This window comes from Haliotis asinina, chromosome 14 (genome assembly GCF_037392515.1).
Source record: "Haliotis asinina isolate JCU_RB_2024 chromosome 14, JCU_Hal_asi_v2, whole genome shotgun sequence".
NCBI classification, from domain to species: Eukaryota; Metazoa; Mollusca; class Gastropoda; order Lepetellida; family Haliotidae; genus Haliotis; species Haliotis asinina.
In genome coordinates this window covers 16,785,442-16,808,316 of record NC_090293.1, presented here as the reverse complement: position 1 = coordinate 16,808,316, position 22,875 = coordinate 16,785,442, and the positions used below count along the sequence as shown (strand labels likewise).

Below are 22,875 nucleotides of genomic sequence, written 5' to 3'. Positions count from 1 at the left end.
GAGTTGGTGTGACTGTTTGAATGAGTCACTATGTCTGTTTGAGCAAGTCTTGTATCTGTCTGAGTGAGTTGGTGTGTCTGCTGGAGTAAGTCGGGTGTTTATTTGAGTGAGTTGGAGTGTCTGTCAGTCTGTCAGAAGTAGTCATCTAAAATGAGTAGGTGCGTATGTTCGATGCTTTGGTGAATTAATGCCTGGCAGAGGGAACTGGTGTGTCTAGGATGCTTGGTTCTTTTTTTTTCTTCAGTGGGAAATAATGTTTTAAGGTTTTAATGTCTTTTAGGCCCCGTGAGACCCGGTTGTTACATGTATTTTATGACTGTAGATAATTTGAAACGACATGACACAGAAATAAACTATTCTTCATTATGGACATGTTGAAGATGCATATGGGTGTTCCCAAAGAAAGGGGAATTGACATCTGAGAAGAGCGAAGTTGCCATTTACCGAGAACAGTTGCTCTATCCGTGGACGTCTCACCATCAGTCATTACCTCCCATGGAATACTGTTGCGTCTATCACTAGAAATACCTATTCTACCGATTGTCTTCCAAAAGACTACGGGGATCCCGATCTGCATATTTATCCAATAAACGCTACTGTTCATCCATCTGATACATAAGTTTAGACTTTCTCGATTGTAAATCGAACATCTTCCTTTCAGACACGAAAATATGCTTAAGACCTTTCCTCTTGATATTTTTACAATCCAACCATGGGTTTGAGTGGGTTTTGCTAACGTTTTTCTAGAGTCGAAAGATAGGGATCCCATTTCGGATACATAGATGTATCATCAAAGAAACATTATTCATTATTTTTAAAAATTACATTTTGTGAAGTTTCTTTTTTGACTCAGTATACAATGCGATATGACATAGGTTTTTCACAAGCGACAAGCGGAATGGCCTAGATTTACCCCGAGCTGGTTTCGCCGATAATTCAGTTTGCTAGGTAGTCTTACACAACTCGGATCAGTGATTGCTGGCCCTTTGCCCAGCTTGTAGGTCCAGACGGGGAGGTAAGTCACTGTGACAGCCATTGATAAGGGAATCCTTTACGACTCCATGTTGAATCCATCTGTATCATAAAGGTAAGCTGGTTGTTGTTTGACGCTGCACTGTCCTAGCTATATGGCGGGGTTCTGTAAATAACCGAGTCTCGAGTATTTCTGAGGGCGGCGTAAAACCGAACTCACTCTCTCTGAACCAATAATGAGGATGTTATTCATTATCTGTAATGTAATGAATAACCTTACCGCTGACCCTATGCCGTTTAAATATCCCATATACTCCAATGGGTGCAAATACACAGATCACTTTTTGGTTTCGTTATAAAAGAAACCCCGTCATTAAAACTACTCATTTCGATCTTTAATTACCTTAACTCGACCTTTTTGACAACAATGCAATATTCTCAGCCGCGAACGAAATTTCAACCAATCAAAGCGGTTGGAAGAAAGGTGGGGGTCAATATAATATTACTAACAATATTAATGTCACTTCGACCCGCACCGGGCTTCCGTGGAAAATATCGTTATGTTACAAGTTGTGTCATGCAAAATCCTTTCGGTCCTCTTTCAAATACATGTTTAACTACTAGTAAGAAAGTAGTTTTGATTTTCTAACTTTATGAAAACAAATCATAATCTCAATAATTCTAACGGACTTTAGCCCGTGACTTAACGATTTTCAAAATCAAAATCACTTTCTATTGGTGGTAAAATATGTATATGATTGATGGATAATAGGGTTTTGTAAGACATTGCTTGTAACATACCAATTTCACTCTTGGAAGCGAGGTGGGGCTCAATTTAATATTACTTACAATAATATTGTCACTGCGACCACAACCTCACTTCCGAGGAAGAAATCGTTATGTTCATGCAAAAATCCTTTTGGTCAGCAATGTGCAGTAAGTACTCCTGGTTTTATATATACTTTTATTATCCTCCAATGCGGAGAGATACTCACACTAGATATAGTTCACAATGAAGATCATATGATTACATCAGAAGTAGGGAGAGACTCAGACATGGTTCTATCGTTCCCTTAGTACTGGTGAACAGTTTGTGTTTTATAGTCCGCAGTACACATCTTGTACACGTACTGTACGGCAGTAAGAGTGAATTGTGATCTATCACTTTCACTTAAAGTGAAGTTAGGATTGCAGGACCGTCGAATCGCCATCAGACATATTGTGTTGAAAAACACTGAAGTCAACTGGTCCAATATTGGCAAGTTCCCACAATTCAGATGAATATTCACACGACGTTATAATGTGGGACCATGGATCTGAAAAGAAGCTACCACAGCGTTCGCACAGATACTTTTCAGATTTGAGCAGTTTGTAAACGGAGACAATTTCATAAAATACTCCACAGAATGCCTAGGGATTGGATTCTTCTGCACGGCTGCCCAACCTGGGTGAACTGATAATAAAGAGTGAATTTGCTTGAATTCTTGGAGATCTGGGTCATTATGGATCCGCTTAACCCAAGATCTCGATTGAAAGCCGAACACTGCAGATTTTACTCTCTTTTTCCATCGCGTATAGTATGGGAAATCGCCGTTGTCGAGAAGGGACCTGATTTGATCCATTAAGCCGTACTTTTCACACAGTCTGTAGATATCTGACACAAAACCTTGTTGATATTGTGAACAACCATGGTGAAGCTGAGCAGTCGAGTTGAAGAGTATCTTGTATGGAAGATGTGACGTATCTGTTTTCAATTGCCTGCCGAAGAACAGTAGCTTTCTGGAGTCTATTATGCCTTCAAGTGGCATAACATCGAGCAGACCCAAACATACGCCAGTGCGGGTTAGTTTCGGCAATCCTTCAATACACTTGATTATATATGTGTATGCCCTCTCCAGCATTGTAATTAAAGCTCACATCCATATAGAGCCTTGAGTAGGGTTATTGCTTCAGTTTGTGTGAGACAGGTTTGAGGACTGACAAACATGGGATTAAATCCAGACTTGATGATAATATGTAGACTGGCACTCATTGTTGTACAGGCATTCAGTGTTCTCTCTATTGACGACACATTAGCCGCTAAGGTTATTCCTTCGTGTTTTGTAGTGACAGCACGTGGCACAGTACTACCATTAAGACTGAGATTAGGGCCACCTCTGCGTTTGCGCTTTGTACATGGGAAAGTCATGATGTCTGATTTGCTAGCCGAGACGGTAGACCTCCAGCCTCTGTTATTCTTCTCAGCTATCAGCAATAATGTCTTTAGAACGCTGTATGGTGGGCTCACCAAGGCTATGTCATCTGCCTGTGTTGGGCAGCATGTGTTGAGATCGAGAATGAATCAGCCTCTATTAGCACAGTGTATGAAACTCCCACGAAAAGACAGAAAGCCCACAGGGCTGATAACTGAAAAAATGTTGCAATGAAAAAATGTCCTCTTAACATTTAACCAGCCCTGTATTAATATAGGAAATTGAGATATGGTGTTAAAAGAAAGTAATTAATGAATTACTTGTAGTGAGGTGATCTTAAACATCAAACGCAAATTTAATATAGCCATAACTTGGTGGTCACTGTTATTTCAAAATAACATTATTCATTGGCTGAAAGCCTTCTCTGGACCCGTCACATTTAGTGTCAGATCAATAGGTAGGTTTGTCTATGGAAGTTTGATTGATCATACAGACATCATCTAGTTACCACTATTGTGAATTATTTTGGACATATTTCCCGTAGTCAATGACGTGGTAAAATATGTGCCCTTGGAAAATGTAATGTCGAACAGGGCTGGCTATAATAAAAACTTGTAAGCCCGTCATGTAACTAGCAAGCATCGGGTCGACGGGCAGACGCTAGTTCATACACTGATTAGCACGAGTCATTTCTGACTAGAGTTCATTAATGAATAAGAAGTAGAGTCTGGCAGACAAGATCCCACCCTGGCGAACATCTTGCAGTAAACTGAACCATCTTAATTGGTAGTTTCCTGTTTTCACAGAGCTCCTCATACCAGTGTACAACCTGTCAAATATACACCACATCTGGCCTTGGACGCCATTATCAAATAGTTTGACCCTCAAGCCATCATGCCAAACAGTGTCAAATGCCTTGTAAGAGTCAAAGAAGGCAACATTAACGTCTGACGGCAGTTCGTGATAGTAATGAATAGTTTCCTGGAGGTTAAAAGATGCTTGCAGGGACAACAATCCAGACTATACATATACTAGATTGTCGTCTCCTTGTTGTTCTTCAGCTTCGCGCCGCACAGTGTTGCTATCATGGTGTTGCAGGGGAATACTTCATTTGAAACCTCCGGCTGACGCCGTCGGTTCCAAATGCATTCCCGTGCTTCAAATACTCAATAACACCCGGCAATTGGCCAACACATGATATCTATCTCCTAATTTCGCTGGGTGAATCACCCACACCTAGTCTTTCAGAGAATGGTACGTTAAGGTTTGCCCAAGCAACACGTAGATGGGGATTGTAGTCATATTTTATTGAGGTGGCATGACTACCCCTATCTGACAGAATTCTCTTATTTCATCTTCATTCTTATCTTCACTGATGTTACCAACATAGAATCTAGCTACCCGTGGATAGTGCTTGTGCAATGTCTGTCTTTGGCAATATCGTGTGTTATTTACAAAAGTTTGTTTTGAACTAGATGCAGTTAGGTCTTTTACTGTACTTTTAATTCTTGTGTTATCTGTGTCGAAACTAACAGATATGCCATGTCGTCTGTGTTTCTTTTTGATGATGAAAGAATCATAACATGTGTGAGCTGATTCCTTGTTATTCACATTTCTCCCGTTGGTCGTTGATTTAGATTCCTCGTTTTGATATATTTCGTGGTGTCTATTACCTACTATAGTTGTTGGTCATTTATTTTTTAAATGGAATTTAGTGTCTCATAGGCCGTGGTGGCCGGATGTTGTACTTTATTTTATGCCAATACTACATGATGCTTTTTACGATGTACAACTGGTGACACTTTAATAAACAATCTTTTTCTTCTTCTTCCTCCTCCTCCTACTGGCTGTACCGTAATCGGGGTCGTCTAACTTGTCCGGCCATGTAACCCGATGTAATCCAGATTAAGTGTTGCGCATGGGTTGCTGGCCCGACTTAGTCAGTTTCAGTGAGCTCAGTTTAGTTTTCAGTCAATTACTGTCACTTACCCGCTGAGCCAACACTGTTTTACTGATAAGGTGACATGTGTTTTTCTTCAGGTGGAGTGTAAGCAAGAAATGGGTTTGCTTTATGTCATTGCAGTTATGACAAATGTACAAATTCCAACTTTTCGTTCCTAACGTCTTTAGAGGTCAATATTAACTTTACGTTGGCTGCCAATTTTGTATTAAGTCTATGGACAGTGGTCGAGCTCACAGAGACAAATCGTCTCTGTACAGAGAGAGTACCAAGACAAGACCTCCGTCGCTCCCACATTGACCTTCCAAGAGGTATACACCAAGACTACGGCCGGCGACAACTCTTTCCTAACATCGGACGGCAAACGTAAACAAGATGCTCATCTTCACGACTGACTCCAAGCTGAGATTTCTGTCTGCAGTCGATGTGGTGTATTGTAATGGGACATTTGTATTATGACCGGAAGGCTTGTACAGGAAGCTAAGGCTGCAGATTGCAGGAAGCAGCCTCAGTTTGTTCTGAGTGGTGGACTTTTTGTAAGCAAGAACAGGCCTTTCTTGAGATAACCATCTTATAACTTCAATGTTCTGTATAGTACCTCGAAGCAGTGTCGCATCTTACAGGTCATTGCTATATATTGATATGTATCCTTATTGTGTATATATTGTTTAAACATATTATATTCCATACAAGAAGAAAGAATTGTATTGGTGAATTATGTGACAGAATCGACTACCAAACTTTAGATCGAACATTGTTGACATTTAGCTATATTTAGCTAAATGGTGTTGTGGGCTGCGTTACCATTTCGTTCCGTTTTCTCACCCCTCCATTGTTCTAATTTCATCCACCAGCTAATTCCCGCGCTTGAAGTCACTTCCGCTTACGTCAGCAGCTTGTCTCTCGTGCAGCTGAACTTAGAGCTACGTTATATAAATAAAACCCTCTTCGACAGTATAACTCGATTTGCTGTACTTGCGTCTTGGGTGCCCAAATAGTCTGTCGGTACAGACCCTGAAGTATATATATCCAAGAAAGCCCACGCAAGTCTAGAAAATGTGGCAAGTCTAGATTTCCGTAGCTTAGCTCACCATCAATGTTGACCATCACATCACATCCCACATCACTGACGCCCTCATCAGTGCCAGAGACAAAGTACATTTGAACTGGCAGGGCATGCAAGTGTTCTTCCACTCTCTAAATCGGGCCTTAATGCTGTAATTGGCCATGCGATTATTGCCTAATTCCCCGCGGGCGCGAGGACAGCCACGCGGTGTGGGCATTAACGCAGGGAAATAGTAATTTTAGTGACATCTCAATTCAACTCACGTGATGCGCACGGGGCAGCTACAGTAGTAGCCTGTACAGTCCGTTTGATACCATTTGAGACCGATTAATTGCTTCCTAGCACAAAATCTAATAATTGCAACAAAACCAAATTTTGCACAGCCACATGAAATCGACAGACCAAGTAGGATGATGTGTCTCATAATTTGGGACACCCGAATAAAAAAGTTGTTTATCAGTTCTTCACATAACCTACCACAACAGGCGACTATGCTTGTCGTAAGAGGCAACTAACGAGACCGGGTGGTCAGACTCGCTGACTTGGTTGACACATGTCATCGGTTCCCATTTGCGCAGATCCATGTTCATGTTGTTGATCACTGGATTGTCTAGTCCAGACTCGATTATTTACAGACCGCTGCCATATAGCTGGAATATTGCTGAGTGTGGCATAAAACTGAACTCACTTACTCACCCACTCTTCACACACCGTTTCAGGTTAGTTGCAAATATTGCTGAATGAGGCGCAACTAGAATTATCCCTTTCATTAAGACAGACCGATGTTTTGTACACAGTAACCCATGCTTGGATAGGTAGGGCTTTTCCAGCATTTGGGCTGCCATTCCACATCGGTCCAACCTGTGCACACCCGTCCGGGTCTGTAAATGCTATGCTAGCCCGTGCGGGCTTTACATGCTTCGTTGCTGTTACCCTAATTGTAGCCTTTGGGCACGTAAGACGCAAGTACCGGTACAGCAAATCGAGGTATATACTGTCGAAGAGGGGCTTTGCGGGTAACCCATCTACATTGCGCCCATTTAACTCCACACTGGCTTTTGTCTTCATTTATTGTGTGGGTGCATTTAGGTTTACTTAACTTAACAGTCAGCTCATAAGTTGGTATTAACTTCAGGTCTTATTAGATTCTTAAAATGTCCTTCAGAGGAAGCAGTTTTTGCATTTCTAGGTAATTTATTCCACAGTTTAATTATATCGGGGCATAGTTGGGATTTGGGATAGTTGGTAGATTTACATCTTATAGTCTGCTAATTTTCATTATTCCTTAGTAACTATTAACAGTAGTTACTGTTATAAGAAACATTCCCTGGATGAAGTTCACAAAGATAGTCCCAAACCATATGGTTTACCGTTTGGTAAAAGAATGTTAATTTAGAAATGTGAAACCATATGGTTTACCGTTTGGTAAAAGAATGTTAATTTAGAAATGTGTGTATATATATATATATATATATTGCTATGAATGTCAAAGTGTCATGTTATGGAACATTCATTTGTTAATTAAATGCTGTATTAAAACGTTGTTAAAATATAACTTCTTAACATATTAACCCTTATAAAGATATAACTTTATATTGCTCCAACATGCCCGGTATTCAACTTTCTAATACACGTTATAGTCGGTACATCAAAGACAAGACGGCATTCCCTTTCTGGGATTATATATCAGCACATCAAACAAACCGGAAAGGTGAGACTGACCCCCAGTGCGATATGACATAGTTTTTTTTCACAAGCGACAAGCGGAATGACCTACATTTACGGCGAACGGATTCCCCGAGAATTCTGATTCCCCGAGAAGTAGTCTTGTTTTAGTTTCTTTTTTGACTCAGTATACAATGCGATATGATATAAGTTTTTCAAAAGCGACCAGTGAAATGGCCTACATTTACCCCGAGCTGATTCGCCGTTTGTCATGTAGTCTTACACAACTCGGATCAGTTATTGCTGGCTCTTTGTCCAGCTTGTAGGTACAGACATGGAGGTAAGTCACTGTGACAGCCATTGATAAAGGAATCCGTTACGACTCCATGTTGAATCCATCCGTATCATAACGGTAAGTTGGTTGTTGTTTGACGCTGCACTATCCTAGCTATATGACGGGGTTCTAGAAAATAACCGAGTCTCGATCAGACAATCCGGTCGTGAGCACCGATCTAAGCACTGTGATACTATAGCATGTGTCGGGTTCCTCGCAGTGATATATTACTGCTGAGTTGCTGAGGGCGGCATAAAACCGAACTCACTCTCTGAACCAATAGTGAAGTAGACTCTTACCTGTAGTGTAGTGTAGTGTAGTGTAGTGTAGTGTAGTGTAGTGTAGTGTAGTGTAGTGTAGTGTAGTGTAGTGTAGTGTAGTGTAGTGTAGTGTAGTGTAGTGTAGTGTAGTGTAGTGTAGTGTAAGACAGGTCAAATTGAAGGACAAGCTATACAATAGATCATATGACAGTTTAATAGAAAACAAGAACAGCTATACCTTGCTGTCATGTGAGAGTGAGTTATTCTACACGAAGGATAAACAGTATGTCATTTATCAACATTCCGTATTCTGACTTCATAATTCTATAATTCAAGAGAAGTCTGTATGTGATATATTGTATTTTCGTTGTCTTTCAAACTACATCCTAGTCCAGTGGCATTTCTAGTCACAAAAGATCTCGCAGTGGTACAGTGGGTTTGCCATTACAAATTTTGTACTGGTTAATTCTCATACATATTAATTTCACAGAGCAATGGCATAATAATGAAGAAGCTTATTATCTACAGTGGTTCCTTGCTATTTTAATTGTTCATGACCGGGAAGACTAAACTAGTGACGGTTCTCGGTACTCTATTGCAGTGTTGTGGCTGAATGAACACAGTGCGCCCAACTCGGAGGCTCTGACAAATTATAAAGATTATAAAGTAACGTGGACGCTATTAAATTTGGGCAAATATGAAAATGGCAAGTGAAGAGATTATATATACCTATTTGTTTTTAATAACAAAATCCCTTTAATATATGTACATAATAATATAATTATCGAATTATCATCCTTTCATAAATCTCTGGGCGATTGGCTGTGTACCTCTGTTTCAGTACGATTTTATGTACACAGATGAGACGTACGAGGGGATGTCAATAAGTTTTGAGCCTTTCATAGAAAAACACAAAATACTGGTATGAACCACATTCATTTTTCAACATAGTCCCCTTGTGAGTCAAGACACTTGTTCCATATTTTCTGCCAGTCGCTGATGCCATCTCTGTAGAAGGCGCCATTTTGGTCCTCAAACCAAGCCTCAGTAGCAGCAATAAGCTCATTATCATCCTGAAATCTACGACCACGCAAGTGTTTCTTGAGATTTGGGAACAGATGGTAATCACTTGGTGCCAGGTCTGGAGAGTAGGGGGGAATTCGGCAAGATTCCGTACCCGCATTCCTGGACAGCAGCGGCTGCAACGCGAGAGGTGTGTACTGGAGCATTGTCTTGATGTAGAAGAATACCACGTCTCTCCTTGATTGACTGTCGCACTTGCCTCAACAAGTAAGCGTAATATTCCCCATTCATTGTTCTTCCTTTGGGTAAGTAATCTATGTGGATGACGCCTTTGCTATCCCAGAAGACTGTCGCCATTACCTTCTGCACTGATCTAGAGGCTTTGAACTTTTTGGTCCTGGGAGTGACATGTTTCCATTCCATGGATTCTTGTTTGCTCTCAGGATCATAGTGGTGGATCCAAGTTTCATCACAGGTTACTAGCCGAAAGTGAAAATCTTCTGGATTCTTGTTGTATCTGGTTAGCATGGAGTTGCTTATGGTGTCCCTTGTTTGCTTCATTTCATCTGTAAGCATTCTTGGCCCCCATCTTGCGCACACCTAAGACATGACGAGATGTTCATGAAGAATTGTCTCGATGGATCCGTGTGAAATGCCTGTGGTCTCCTCTAACTCGTGGAGTGTGATTCGACGATTTTCCAGCACAAGTCTATGCACTCTGTCAATGTTTTCCTGACTAGTGCTTGTTGTTGGGCGACCTGGACGGGGGTCATCTTCATGACTCTCTCTCTACCATGCTTAAATTCATTGATGGTAGCAGATGAAGGGGAAGACTTCCCATAAACTGCTGAAAGCCTTTCTTCAATGTTCTTCGCTGAGTTTCCTTCAAGAACTAAAAACTTAATTACTGCTCTACTCAATTTTGTTCATTTTCACTGCCGTGAGGGGGGTCTCTTTCTGTCAGTGTGAGCTGTTCAATAACTTCTGAGAGTAGGAAAACTTATATATCACATCAGCTACACCCCAAGGTTCAATGTCGTACCATAGGCTGTGACACCTGGGTATGAAAAATGCTCAAGGCTCAAAACGTATTGACACCCCCTCGTAAATAAACATTTTATTGTTTCCTTTAAAAAAATATAAAACGTTATTTACACATTGTCATTATCTATGATATCACGTTCACTGCCTTCGAGTTTAAGACAGTTTAAGAAGTTCGGACACATGGTCAGTGTAGATGATGTTTACAAGACTGTCCTGCAGCGTTTGGAGTCGGGAAGCAATGTTCCTGAAACGCCTTTTCCCGGGAGGCTTGCGCCTGTTGCCCCGCAACTGTTGTAATTTCACGTCAGTCAGTGACTGCTCCCTCTTCAGAAGACGAACGAGGTTAGGGTGTATCTTCAGTGCCACCTTGTTGATCTTGTGGTGATACCCTTCCAGAAGGTTCTTTGTCCAGTGTCCGTCGTTGCCGAAGTGGTTCCACATGGGAGGCGTCCATGATCCTTCGATCCAGGTGGTGGCCACATAGTCCATGATCCTTCGATCCAGGTGGTGGCCACATAGTCCATGATCCTTCGATCCAGGTGGTGGCCACATAGTCCATGATCCTTCGATCCAGGTGGTGGCCACATAGTCCATGATCCTTCGATCCAGGTGGTGGCCACATAGTCCATGATCCTTCGATCCAGGTGGTGGCCACATAGTCCATGATCCTTCGATCCAGGTGGTGGCCACATAGTCCATGATCCCTCGATCCAGGTGGTGGCCACATAGTCCATGATCCTTCGATCCAGGTGGTGGCCACATAGTCCATGATCCTTCGATCCAGGTGGTGGCCACATAGTCCATGAACTTTGTCGCCTTCTCGCCTGGAGGACTGTCACCTACAGTGTCGGCCCAAGCAAAATCCGTGAATATCAAAGCACGGATTAAGCTTCATACAATTAATTAAATACATCTAAAATGGGAAGAAGATTTTTACCATGCGTAGAAAATAAATCGCTTTACTCTTGAATTAAGCGTCCTCCAATGTTTTTTTGGCTTCTAATTAAATACATATGAACATGCGAAGAAGATTATAACCATGTTTTTTAAAATAAATCTCTTTACTCATGAATTAAACTTCCTCCAATGTTTTTCAAAACAAGCGAAGAAGCCACTTATATAAAGCTCAAAACAAGCGAAGAAGAGTCTAATAATCTTTTAAAAATACATCTCTCTACTCCCGACACGGCTAAAGCTTTCCCTCACCGCATCTCTAGCTTTGGCGGTACTCTCCTAATTAGCTCTCCTGGGAAAAACCAAATTTACATTTTAGCCTTGTCGGGACTTCTGAAAAATAGATTTGAGCCTTCCCGGTACGACACCATTTTAATCAGGGGGCAATAAATTGCTCTGGACATCAAAATACTTTCACCAATATGGCAATGTATGGGACTGTTTGTTCTTGGGTCAGTAGTCAGTGTACTTTTCTTATCTTTTCTTTGTCTTATATTCTTGGAGACTGTTATCATTAATGTGGGCTGGGATTTGTGGACACAGTACCATTGTGCCTTCCCTTTCTTTGTGTTTATTTTTTTCTTTGTGTCTTTTCTTATACATATTTGGGGAAAACCTTGTTCCCATCATACAGATGATATGTTTTATATGAATTTATTAATGGATTTATCTACCAGTGTATTAGCAGCATACCATCAATCACAATACTATTAGCCCATCAGTTAAGTACGAAACTTAAACCTTGATGTCTGTAACGATTATGTGTAATATTAAACAATTTTAAATGATTTCAGCTTATTGTAGGGGATTCGCAGATGAGAATAAAGGGAAAGAGGTAATCACTATTTACAGAAAAAAACAACATTTTCTATAATCTGTTTGCAAGACATTCATGTAGAAGGAAGATGTAGACAAAATGAAAAATGAATAGGGTTTGCAAAGGGTCATTCCAATCTATTTCTGGAAACATTTTTGATAAAATTTAGAGGAAAAACAATTTCTTTTTCATCTTTCTTTTAAAAAGGAAGCAAAGGATAACGCCAAAGAATTAGAAGTTAGAATTAAAGGTTATGAAGATACAATTAGAAAAGATTTTCAGAATGTAGATGAGGCCTTACTTTCAGAACTTGCGAAACTGAAATCAGAACTGCAGCAGCTAAAAGATGATGAAATAAAGGTAATCCATCTCAGAAACAAAATCTTATGGTATGAAGTAGGAGAAAAACTAACAAAATATTTCTGCCATTTAGAAAATAGAAACTATGTCAGTAAATCAATAAATAAAATTATTACAGATAATGGTGAAGAAATTACTGGCAGTGATTCAGTCTTAAATGAACTTAAAGAATGTTATAGAAAACTTTACTCTTCAGATAATAAACATGAAACAGACTCATTTGAAAAAAGGTGATAACCCTAACATTGAGTGACCAATTGAGAGACAAATTAGAAAAAGACATTGACATGAATGAAATATCACTGGCTGTAAAAAGCATGAAGAATAACAAAGGACCTGGTATAGATGAATTTCCGATAGATTTCTTCAAGAACTTTTGGAAATATCTTAAGATTTGGATTTATAGATTTATTAAAGATGTTTCTATAAGAAATGAGACGGCTCTTACCATGAAGAGAGGAATTATCACCTGCATACCAAAGGGTAATAAAAACAGAAACCAATTAAAGAACTGGAGTCCAATTACCTTATTAAAATGCGATGTATAAAATAATAAGTGCCTGTATCTCTAACGGACTGAAAATTACCTTAAATTCTCTAATACACGACTGGATTCATACCGGGCAGAACACTAAGTGAAAATACAAGGTTACTGGATGATATTATGTTTGAAACTAAGAAACGAGAAATAGTAGTAGTAGTAGTAGTAGTAGTAGTAGCCGCCGCTATAGAGGGCAGTAGTAGTGACAGATATAGAGGCCGTAGTAGTACTGGTAGTGATAGTAGTGGTGATAGTATCGGTAGTAGTGGCCGATATAGAGGCAGTGGTAGTAGTAGTGATAGTAGTAGTGACAGTATAGGTAGTACTGGCAGATATAGAGGCAGTGGTAGTGGTAGTGATAGTAGTAGTGACAGTATAGGTAGTAGTGTCAGTAGTTTGACTGTATTATGAAGAGGGAGCTGGATCCCCGAACACGGAATAATACATGGCCTTAAACGATAGTACTTCTTACTCCACTGTCTGTTTTGGTGTTGAGGATAAGACGGGAACTGGTGGAGATATTATGTTGATATCAGGTGATTAAAACACGACGTGCTATTATTTATAAGGTTTAAGTTAAGACAGGATACGTCTACGTCCACTATACTACATCCGTGACTATGGATGTCAGTAAGAACTGGTCTGCAGCAAGCCATGTCTATAGTAAGAGGCGACTAACAAGATCGGGTGCTCAGGCTCGCTGACTGGGTGGACACGTGTCTCAAGACTCAGATCAATGCCCATGCTGTTGATCACTAGATCGTGTGGCTGAGACAGGATTATCTATACACCGCCTCCATGTAGCTTAAATATTGTTGCGTGCGGCAATAAACATCAAACCAGCCAACTACACCACAGCTTTGAAAGACGTTCCTCAAGGAACAAACATAATTGTGGAAAACCAAACCTGCAAGAAGAGTGTGAAACCCGAAACGCGTCGTCAATGGGTCTTCAATCATAGTCCGTAAATGTGCTCAAAGGCCCCGCTGTAACGAAATTAATGCGCCAGGATGTGATTTTCGTTTCCACGTAATGCAGTCTATTACACAGAAGCTGGCATCATACATCGTGATTTGTGTTACAGAGTGGGACGTCAACTGATGTACAAATACGTCGGTCACACAAACTGCAGCATTACGGGACTACAATGAATTCATTTATGATTCTCGTCCTTATGTTACGTTTCACAGGTAGGTACAAAAAATAGGTTTCTGTGGTTACAAGAGCGAACGTGAGTGAGTTTAGTTTTATGCGGCCTTCAAAAAATATTTAAGCTATGTGGCGGCGGTCTGCAAATAATCGAAAACTATATCCCCTGAGACAAAACGAAATTGTTCAAATTAGAATGATTATATGCTGTTATCCATGCGGGAACACGGAAACATTTAGAAGGACGTACATCTGTTCACTAGTTTCACTTTCATATGCGCCACAATTGTGTCGTTCCATATGTGGTTGTGTCCCCTTAACACCTTTGAAACTCGGTGGAATGAGGGCGGCGGTGATACTAATATTCCAGCAATACCTCGACGGGATACACCAGCAGTGGGTTTCATTGAAAGTGTGTGGGAAAGGAAACCTGGGTCTCAGGCGAGACGAGCGAACGCTTTAACCGCTAGGCTTACCAACCGCCTCATGAGTGCAGTAAACTAGACCGTTCTTTACATTAGAGTGACACATCTTTCAAAACCACAGTTAAGAATTAGTTGAGTTTGACCGCCCGATACCGTAAGTGAGAAAAAATGGTTTTCGCCGCTTTTAGCAATACTCCAGCAACATCTTGACGAGGGGACACCGATATGGGTTTCACACATTGTACCCATCTGAGGATTCGAACTCAGGACTTCTGCGTGACGATCGAACGCTTAAGGCACAAGACTGTGCCACTGTCACTCAATGGATATGATATCAAAACCTCTTGATTAAAACTCCCATAAAAACCTGTCAGAATATTAACTATTCAAAAAATCTCAGTTTTAATGAGAGAACGGCAACAAAGATACTCTAAGATCCAACAGAGCGTAAAATCTGTACCAGTGCGTGAAAGCAGAGTGACCCGTGGGCCATACCAACATATGCAAAACACCTGTAATAATAGGCAAGTCGGTGATATGAAATATATTTTCTGGTGCGATTTCATCAACGTTTGTATCAACTTCAAATGCACAGAATTAATTATACAATAGCACGAGTTGAACGGCAATATGAATAAACTAAATAAATATTTACTGCTTGATATCTATCAGAGCTGCGCTTTTGTCCACTTTACATTATATGTATATGAAAGTGACACATAGGTAAATGCTTATGTCAGTGAATTCGAATGGTTGATTTTATCCATGTGACTGAAATATCCATAAGCATTGTCCAGTGTATGACAGTTCCAGAAATGACTGGTTTCTAACGCTAGGATAAAACCCGCTCATAATAGTAGTTTCCCGAACACCCGGTGTCATCACAGGCATTATTGCCAGTTTGCCTTTTACTATTGCCTTTATAAAGTATTGCCTACACCCAGCCATAGATGATGAACGGTCTCTTACATTCCAGGAGGGGCACTACGACTGGAAACTGAGACAGAAGTTCTGCTAGGGGAGACAACCCTTCTCAACTGTACCACAGATAAAGACTCATTTCTAAAGGTGCCAATAACTTTCAAGAGGGGATCAGGCAGCACCGTGTTTACCTGTCCGTCATACGACACCTGTCTGACAAACTTTCAAGGTTATGTTTACAATAAAACTCTGTCGACACCCAGGAAAATTGTTGTGGGCATTACCTCCGTCACAAAGAAGGACTCTTCGTGGACGTGTCAATACGAGATGGAGAACGGTCCTATAGCACAGAAAAATATCACGGTTTCCGATCCTGCTAGTGGAACAACAATGGGTGAGTGAGTTAGTTAACGGACCATTGTGGACTCGAACACCCTTAAGTTGCTGTTCTTAAAGCTAGATACATTTGAGTATCAATCGATTTAGCAGTTGATAATTGGTTATGAGGCCTCCTCAAATGAAAGCTGTTGGCGTTACTGGTATGCCGAGTGCTGGCATGTCTTGAATGGCTGCCATTGCAAGAGGTGTTGGTTGCCATCGAATGTCAGCCGAATTGTCAGAAATCATCAGTAAACTAATGACGTTAGTGACCATCAGCAAACAACAGGACCCCGAATAGTATCTAGTGTTTGGTGCCGCAGAACCAGTGCATTTGAGCAATGGAATGTCTTGAAGCATGTTCTGTTTGGCGGGGGTTTAATGATGGCGTATGGCGTGCCTCTTGCTGTGAATGCGACCTTGTGAGTGAGTAGGTGAGTGGTGAGTATGTTTTTACACCGCTTTTAGCAATATTCCAGCAACATCATGGCGTGGAACGCTGAAATGGGTTTCACACATTGTACTCATCTGAGGACTCGAACTCAGGATTTCTGCTTGACGATCGAACTCTTAAACCACAAGACTAATTAATCCACCGCCTCTCACAAGATATGATATCAAAAGTACTTGATGTAAAAAACACTCTTAAAAAACTGTCAGAATACTATTCAAATGATAATAGCATTTTCCCGGTAACCTGGTGTCATCACAGAGATTAAGATCTATTCGCATTATTGCCAGTTTGCCTTTATTGCCTACACCCAGCCATAAATGATGGACGGTCTCTTACATTCCAGGAAGGGCACTACGACTGGAAACTGAGACAGAAGTTCTGCTAGGGGAGACAACCCTTCTCAACTGTACCACAGATAAAGACTCATTTCTAAAGGTGCCAATAACTTTCAAGAGGGGATCAGGCAGCACCGTGTTTACCTGTCCGTCATACGACACCTGTTTGACAAACTTTCAAGGTTATGTTTACAATAAAACTCTGTCGACACCCAGGAAAATTGTTGTGGGCATTACCTCCGTCACAAAGAAGGACTCTTCGTGGACGTGTCAATACGAGATGGAGAACGGTCCTATAGCACAGAAAAATATCACGGTTTCCGATCCTGCTAGTGGAACAACAATGGGTGAGTGAGTTAGCAAAATAATCGAAGTAATGAGAATTTTCTTTGAAAAAAATATTTTATGCTACAAAAGTGGCAGCATTAGGCTTTCGTAAGTTAACGCATTTCTAAGCAATATTGCAGTTAAACCGCGGTTGAAGAGCTACACTGAGGAAGTACACATTGCAGGAATAAGCCGTGTTATCTGGAGTATAAAACTTAGGTATAATAGTATTAGGTTGCTGTTTAAAGCTTAATTAAAAGATCTTAAGGGCAATAAATTCGGTCACACGGTGTTTTGAAAGACTGTTCGGGACTGTAAGATCATTGGAAATATCTTTGTTTCCTGAGGCGCAGCCGATGTGCTTAACAATGTCGTACTATATGTGTATATCATTGGTAAAAATGACGGTTGTAGTATCTTATTCATGCATGCCATTGATGTTTTCACATTTCTTATACTTTCAGGATTATCTGGGAGCTATTCCATTCAAGCTGGATCACCACACCTGGTTGCGGCTCTGTGGTACTATTTTGCATTTTCTGCTTTCCGATGAATTGCAAGGCGCAGTCGACCCGTGAAAACCCGGATAAAAAAAATTGCTTGTCGTAAGAGGGGACTAATGGGATCGGGTGGTCAGGCTTGCTGACTTGATTGACACGTCATCGCTTCCCAATTACTATGCTCATACTGTGATTACTTGACTGTCTGATCCGCCATATAGCTGGAGTATTGTGGAGTTAAAACACAAACCAGCTAAAGAACAAAGGCAAGCTCAGAAATTTGTAAACAGTTGACCGTCATTTCATCAATGATTGATGACGTCATTCCTCTGGCTATGCAAATTGTAACTGAAGGACGTTTACGCCTGTGTAAGCTTCTCTTGATCCTATCTCAGATGCGGTCCATGGCTGAAATCACGATATGGCTGAAATATTGCCGATGTGATGTTAAATATTAACTCATTCACTAACTCACTCCATGGCTGAAAAGGCAAGACCCATAGCTGACCACTGTCGTCTGGTGATGAATTAGCTGCTGGATTGTCGAGACACGGCGGGTCAGAGATGCCAAACTACAGCGCCAGTGTATTGTACCCATAGTTATTGTCCATTGCTCTTCTCACGCAGTTTTCGTGGTCCAGACCATGACTTTACATTCAAACCCTGCAAATATCGTGCGCTGAACTCCTGATGACGTTCGTGAAGACACATCCAGAACGTCCGTGTCCATCCCGAAAATCCTGAGTGAAAAAGTACACAAGACCTTCGCAATTCCCCACTATCTGCTCTCTTAGCAATATCGGCGTCAGGCGAGAATGGTTGGATTTGTTAATGGTAGTACAACACGTGTTCGTTTAGCATTTACAAGATCTCCAAGGATGTTTTGCATGTACAGACTGGAACATGATCTATGATGCAGCACAAACACAAGTAGGAATGTGTTACGTCATTATTGACTCTAAACATTTTTGTGTCAACAAGATAATACCAGCAAGGGAAATCTGAAATTTCCCAAACAACAAGCTGTGAATTACAAAAGAGATAACACCTTTATTAAAGGAAAAGAAGCGAGCTTACAGAAAGAAAGAATAAAACTAAAGTGTATACAGAAGGAAATCAATCTGAAAGCTCGTGAGTGAAAACTTGCATAAATTGTGAGTGTATACTTGCATACGCCCAAGTCATACACTAGAATCACTGTCGATGACTTTTAATCTTCGTTTACCACAGTCACATATCATGGGTGTTAACCCATATCTCATCAAACATGGATTGAAAACTTTCTTGTGAACAGAAGGCAGTACCGGGAGTGTATGAAGTACACGGACCATGAACACTGGTGTACCACAAGGTTGTGTGATGTTTCCTGTTCTTTCACTCTCTGCTATAATTATTGTGTAAGCTCTAATTCAACCTGTTTCACTGCAAAATTCGCAGATGATGCTACAGTTGTCGCTAAAATGAGCCACACTGATTCCGAGGAACAGTATAAAGAGGACATTATTGTGTGCAGAAAACGGCTTACTCTTGCATGTCACAAAAACAAAGGAACTAAACATTAACCCACAGAAATGATTCCAGTGATAATAAACGGTGATTGAGTTGAGACAATGTTGGAGCATAAGAATCTGGGGACCTTCATTGACTCTAAGCTGAATTGGAACTCTAATACTGAAGCCGTACACAACAAGATATCATCATTTCATGTAGCATTTATTCATTGTATTCAGAGCATTTTAATATGCTATTTCCTCGGATATCTGGCAGTTCATCTTAAATTTCGAACAGACAAAATTAATAATCCTGCAAGTAATATCGCAAGGGTCACCTATGAATATTTGTCATTAACACATGAGCGGCAAATCGTGACGCGAGCTGTCAAAATTATACCATTTTTGTAGCATGAAACATTCTTTTCCGCCACAATTCTCGTTACTTCGATTGTTTTCCCGTTGCTTTGAATATTTTCTCATCGCTTCAAGTTTCTTTCAAAAATGTGAAATTTCGACTGTTTGCTCGTTACGTAAAGTTATTTTCAAAAACTTGAAATTTCGAGTATTTTCTCTAAATTTCAATTAGGTTTTCGTTCCTTCCATTAACTTCTCGTTGCTTCGAATATTTTCACGTTACTTCAAGTTTTTTCCCAACAACTTGAAATTTCGAGAATGTACTCGTTGCTTCGGGTTTTTTCTCTTAATTCCTAAGTTTGATGAAGCTAGCATGTATGGTTTAGGAGATCTGCTCCGAGCAAGATGACATCCTCATAGTCACAGCCTAAGTCACGTGTCCATGGATACAGCAAAAAATAAACTTCATATCTGGGTATAACCATGAAATGGCACATCTATGTGTGCCAAATTTGATGAAGCTAACATCCTCATACCCACAGCCTAGGTCACATTTGGAAGCAAACCGCAAAAGATAAAGTTCATATCTGGGTCTAAACCCTAACTGGATCTATGGATAATGATTAATTTGTGTACCAGGTGTGATGAAGTTATCATGAATAGTTTAGGAAATATGCCTCGGAGCACAGCTCAGTCATGCTCTCCACCTTCAATTAATGAGCTCACCCGTAGTCAGTGCAGGGTATAATGAGTATGGTGAGTTAGACCAGTTTGTACAATCTTGGAATTCAGACTATACTTCTGTGACGAATTCCATGTTTTATTAATATGCCCACCACCAGTTGAAGAATGAATGCCATTTTAACAAAATATTTCTGCCTGAATCTCTATATCTGTACTTGTATTTTTCTCATGAATGTGATTTAATCAAACGCACACCCTCAAATTATCCAAATATATGAAACACAGTGCCTTTTCAAATGATATCATGTAAAAGTGTGAAGATGTATAAATTCGTGCATTTATGTAAATGTGTTATGTATTTTTATCTCTCTGATATATGTTGATGTCACACTGTAATTATGTTATGTTATGTTATGTTATGTTATGTTATGTTATGTTATGTTATGTTATGTTATGGTGTGTTCTGGTGTGTTCTGGTGTGTTGTGTCGTGTCGTGTCGTGTCGTGTCGTTGAGCGGTGCGGTGCGGTGCGGTGCGGTGCGGTTTAATATAGCATGTCATGATATGTCATTTTATGTTATGATGTGTCGCGTCGTGTCGTGTCGTGTCGTGTAGTGTCGTGTCGTGTTATGTTATAGGCTGGTCAGCTGTACATTAGGCATGGAATGGCGCAAATCAATCATTGATCAACATGTTAAAGGATGATTTATGATTAATCGATCCTACACAGATGCTGATTGAGTGTTAATAGTTTGCATCTATAGAAACCTGTCATTGTAACGTTGAATGAAAGTCTTGTGGTGCAGGCCATGATAGGGGAACTGGCATTCGAACCTAGAATCGTAAGTGTCTGATGTATCCAAGGGAGGTTACTTGTACATCGAAATGCGACGGCTTGGTCGACTGGACGTAGGCGTTATGGTCTTTACAATAATGAATACGTATACTTTGCGAGACCGTGGTCCAAGGTGTAGAAATCGGGTCACTGGGCGACGCCGTGAAGAAATGGACAAGTCTTGCCAATAATTCAAAATATCTATTCAATGGTGATGATGTGTGTGTGGACCTGGACCTGTATAAAGAGAAGGTCTCTCAGTATGGAGAAGGCACCCACTGAGAAACAATACACAGGTGAGCAACTATGAAGGACCATCAGAGCCAAGCTGTTTGGCACAAGAAGCCAATCAAGGTCAGGTAAATACTTAAAAGGAAGTAATGCTATGGATGGAAAAGAAGAATTGAAGTGAATTCGGATGATTCCCAATTAATAAAAAGCTGGTGGGTTTTAGAAAATTCAAGATGGTGGCCATTGCTAGTAAACATGAAAAGACACCTTAATGAAATGGATGGCATGGGTGTTAGTACAGCACTCAGTTGACACTTTATTTTGTTTTGTTTTTAGATATATACAAAATATGTATGACCAAATATGCCAACTTCATGCGAAACTATGAACAGAAATATGCCACACTGCAGTGTGGTATGGATATGATATTATCTTTCCGTACACCATGTCTATAACTGTGTTGTTGTGTGTGATACTTGGGGCATATTTACTTCGACAATTTGCTTGTATGTATGTTTGCAACAATATAGTCATTGAGAAGGTACATTTAGTAGGTACTGCCGTTTTCGGCATGAAGTGTGCAAATAAACGTTACCAACCATTTTCAGCAGTGTGATTCTGACCAGATTATAAGCATGTGTAATTGGATCACTATCACTGCCTGATGACAACGGGTGGCCCGTCGATGGCACATACCACATTTGATGATGTAAAACACCAATCAACAATTTAGTACAATGATTACACAATGCCATACAAATGTACATGTGGTAAAATGTAACATACATTTTATTTGGGGCTAGACTGTTTAATAATTACAATTTTTTGTAAATTTGTTGGGTTGAGTCCAGAGATTCGAACCCACAGTCTCAGAGTCAGGCATATATTCGCCAACGTACAGCGCGAGCCGCCTAATCCGCTCAGCCACCGATACTTCCACGAGAGTAGAAGTCGGACGACTGGTAGTCTTGACTGCGGATTGTGTGTACCCCTCTGATAAGTGTAAGTTGGTACGGTTACCAGGGCCGAAAGCTATGATTACACAATGTCATTTAGAAAGTGGTGAAATGTGAAATACGTTATATTTGGGATAAAAATTTCTCAGTAAAGAACAAATTTTAGCAATTTTCTGGAGTTCCATCCGGGGTTCGAACCCACACCCTCTTCACCTAATCTGCAGCACACGAAGTCGCAAACCCGCGCAGCCACAGTGGCTGATGATATCGTGCCTGCGATATGTCTTACAGTTACGAGGGGTGGTGGGGTAGCCCAGTGGTTAAAGCGTTCTCTCGTCACACCGATCTCCCGGGTTCGATTCCCATTGATACTGTGTGTGAAGCCCATTTCTTACGTTAAACATACGTTTAGTGAAAAAGTGCCTCATAATCAAGGAATTACCTTTCTCTAAAGTGTATAATTTGAGAACGCTGAACACAAACGTTGAGCACATATCGTAAAACCTCTGGGTATTTTCAAACAGTAGCGCACTAAGAATGGAAAATATTTTTGCAGGATAATATGGACATCTTAATGTTTTTATCCATGAATTTACTCTCGCAGCACAAGTAGGTAAGGCGGGGCGAACAGTTTACACAGGGTCCG

The 22,875-nt window shown here is 40.5% G+C and overlaps 1 protein-coding gene across 2 annotated transcripts; it reads left to right on the top strand.

Moving 5' to 3' along the window:
- Positions 1-882: 882 nt before the first annotated feature.
- LOC137261614 (uncharacterized) lies at positions 883-21,876 on the top strand. Of its 2 annotated transcripts, none has more exons than XM_067799392.1 (5): positions 883-1,015; positions 14,273-14,378; positions 15,739-16,077; positions 16,859-17,197; positions 17,642-21,876. In XM_067799392.1, the coding sequence occupies exons 2-5, from the start codon at positions 14,336-14,338 to the stop codon at positions 17,728-17,730; spliced, it is 810 nt and encodes a 269-aa protein (XP_067655493.1). In that variant the 5' UTR covers positions 883-1,015; positions 14,273-14,335; the 3' UTR covers positions 17,731-21,876. The 2 variants fall into 2 exon arrangements, with proteins under 2 accessions (XP_067655493.1, XP_067655492.1); XM_067799391.1 differs by lacking the exon at positions 883-1,015 and adding an exon at positions 8,086-8,195 and having other exon boundaries at positions 17,642-20,549.
- The last annotated feature ends 999 nt before the right edge of the window (positions 21,877-22,875 follow it).

Excerpts from the sequence above, each read along its gene's own strand:
- LOC137261614 (XM_067799391.1), top strand. Across the intron at positions 14,379-15,738 it reads CCTTATGTTACGTTTCACAG|GAGGGGCACTACGACTGGAA; the intron begins GTAGGTACAAAA and ends CTTACATTCCAG. Across the intron at positions 17,198-17,641 it reads TGCTAGTGGAACAACAATGG|GATTATCTGGGAGCTATTCC; the intron begins GTGAGTGAGTTA and ends TTATACTTTCAG.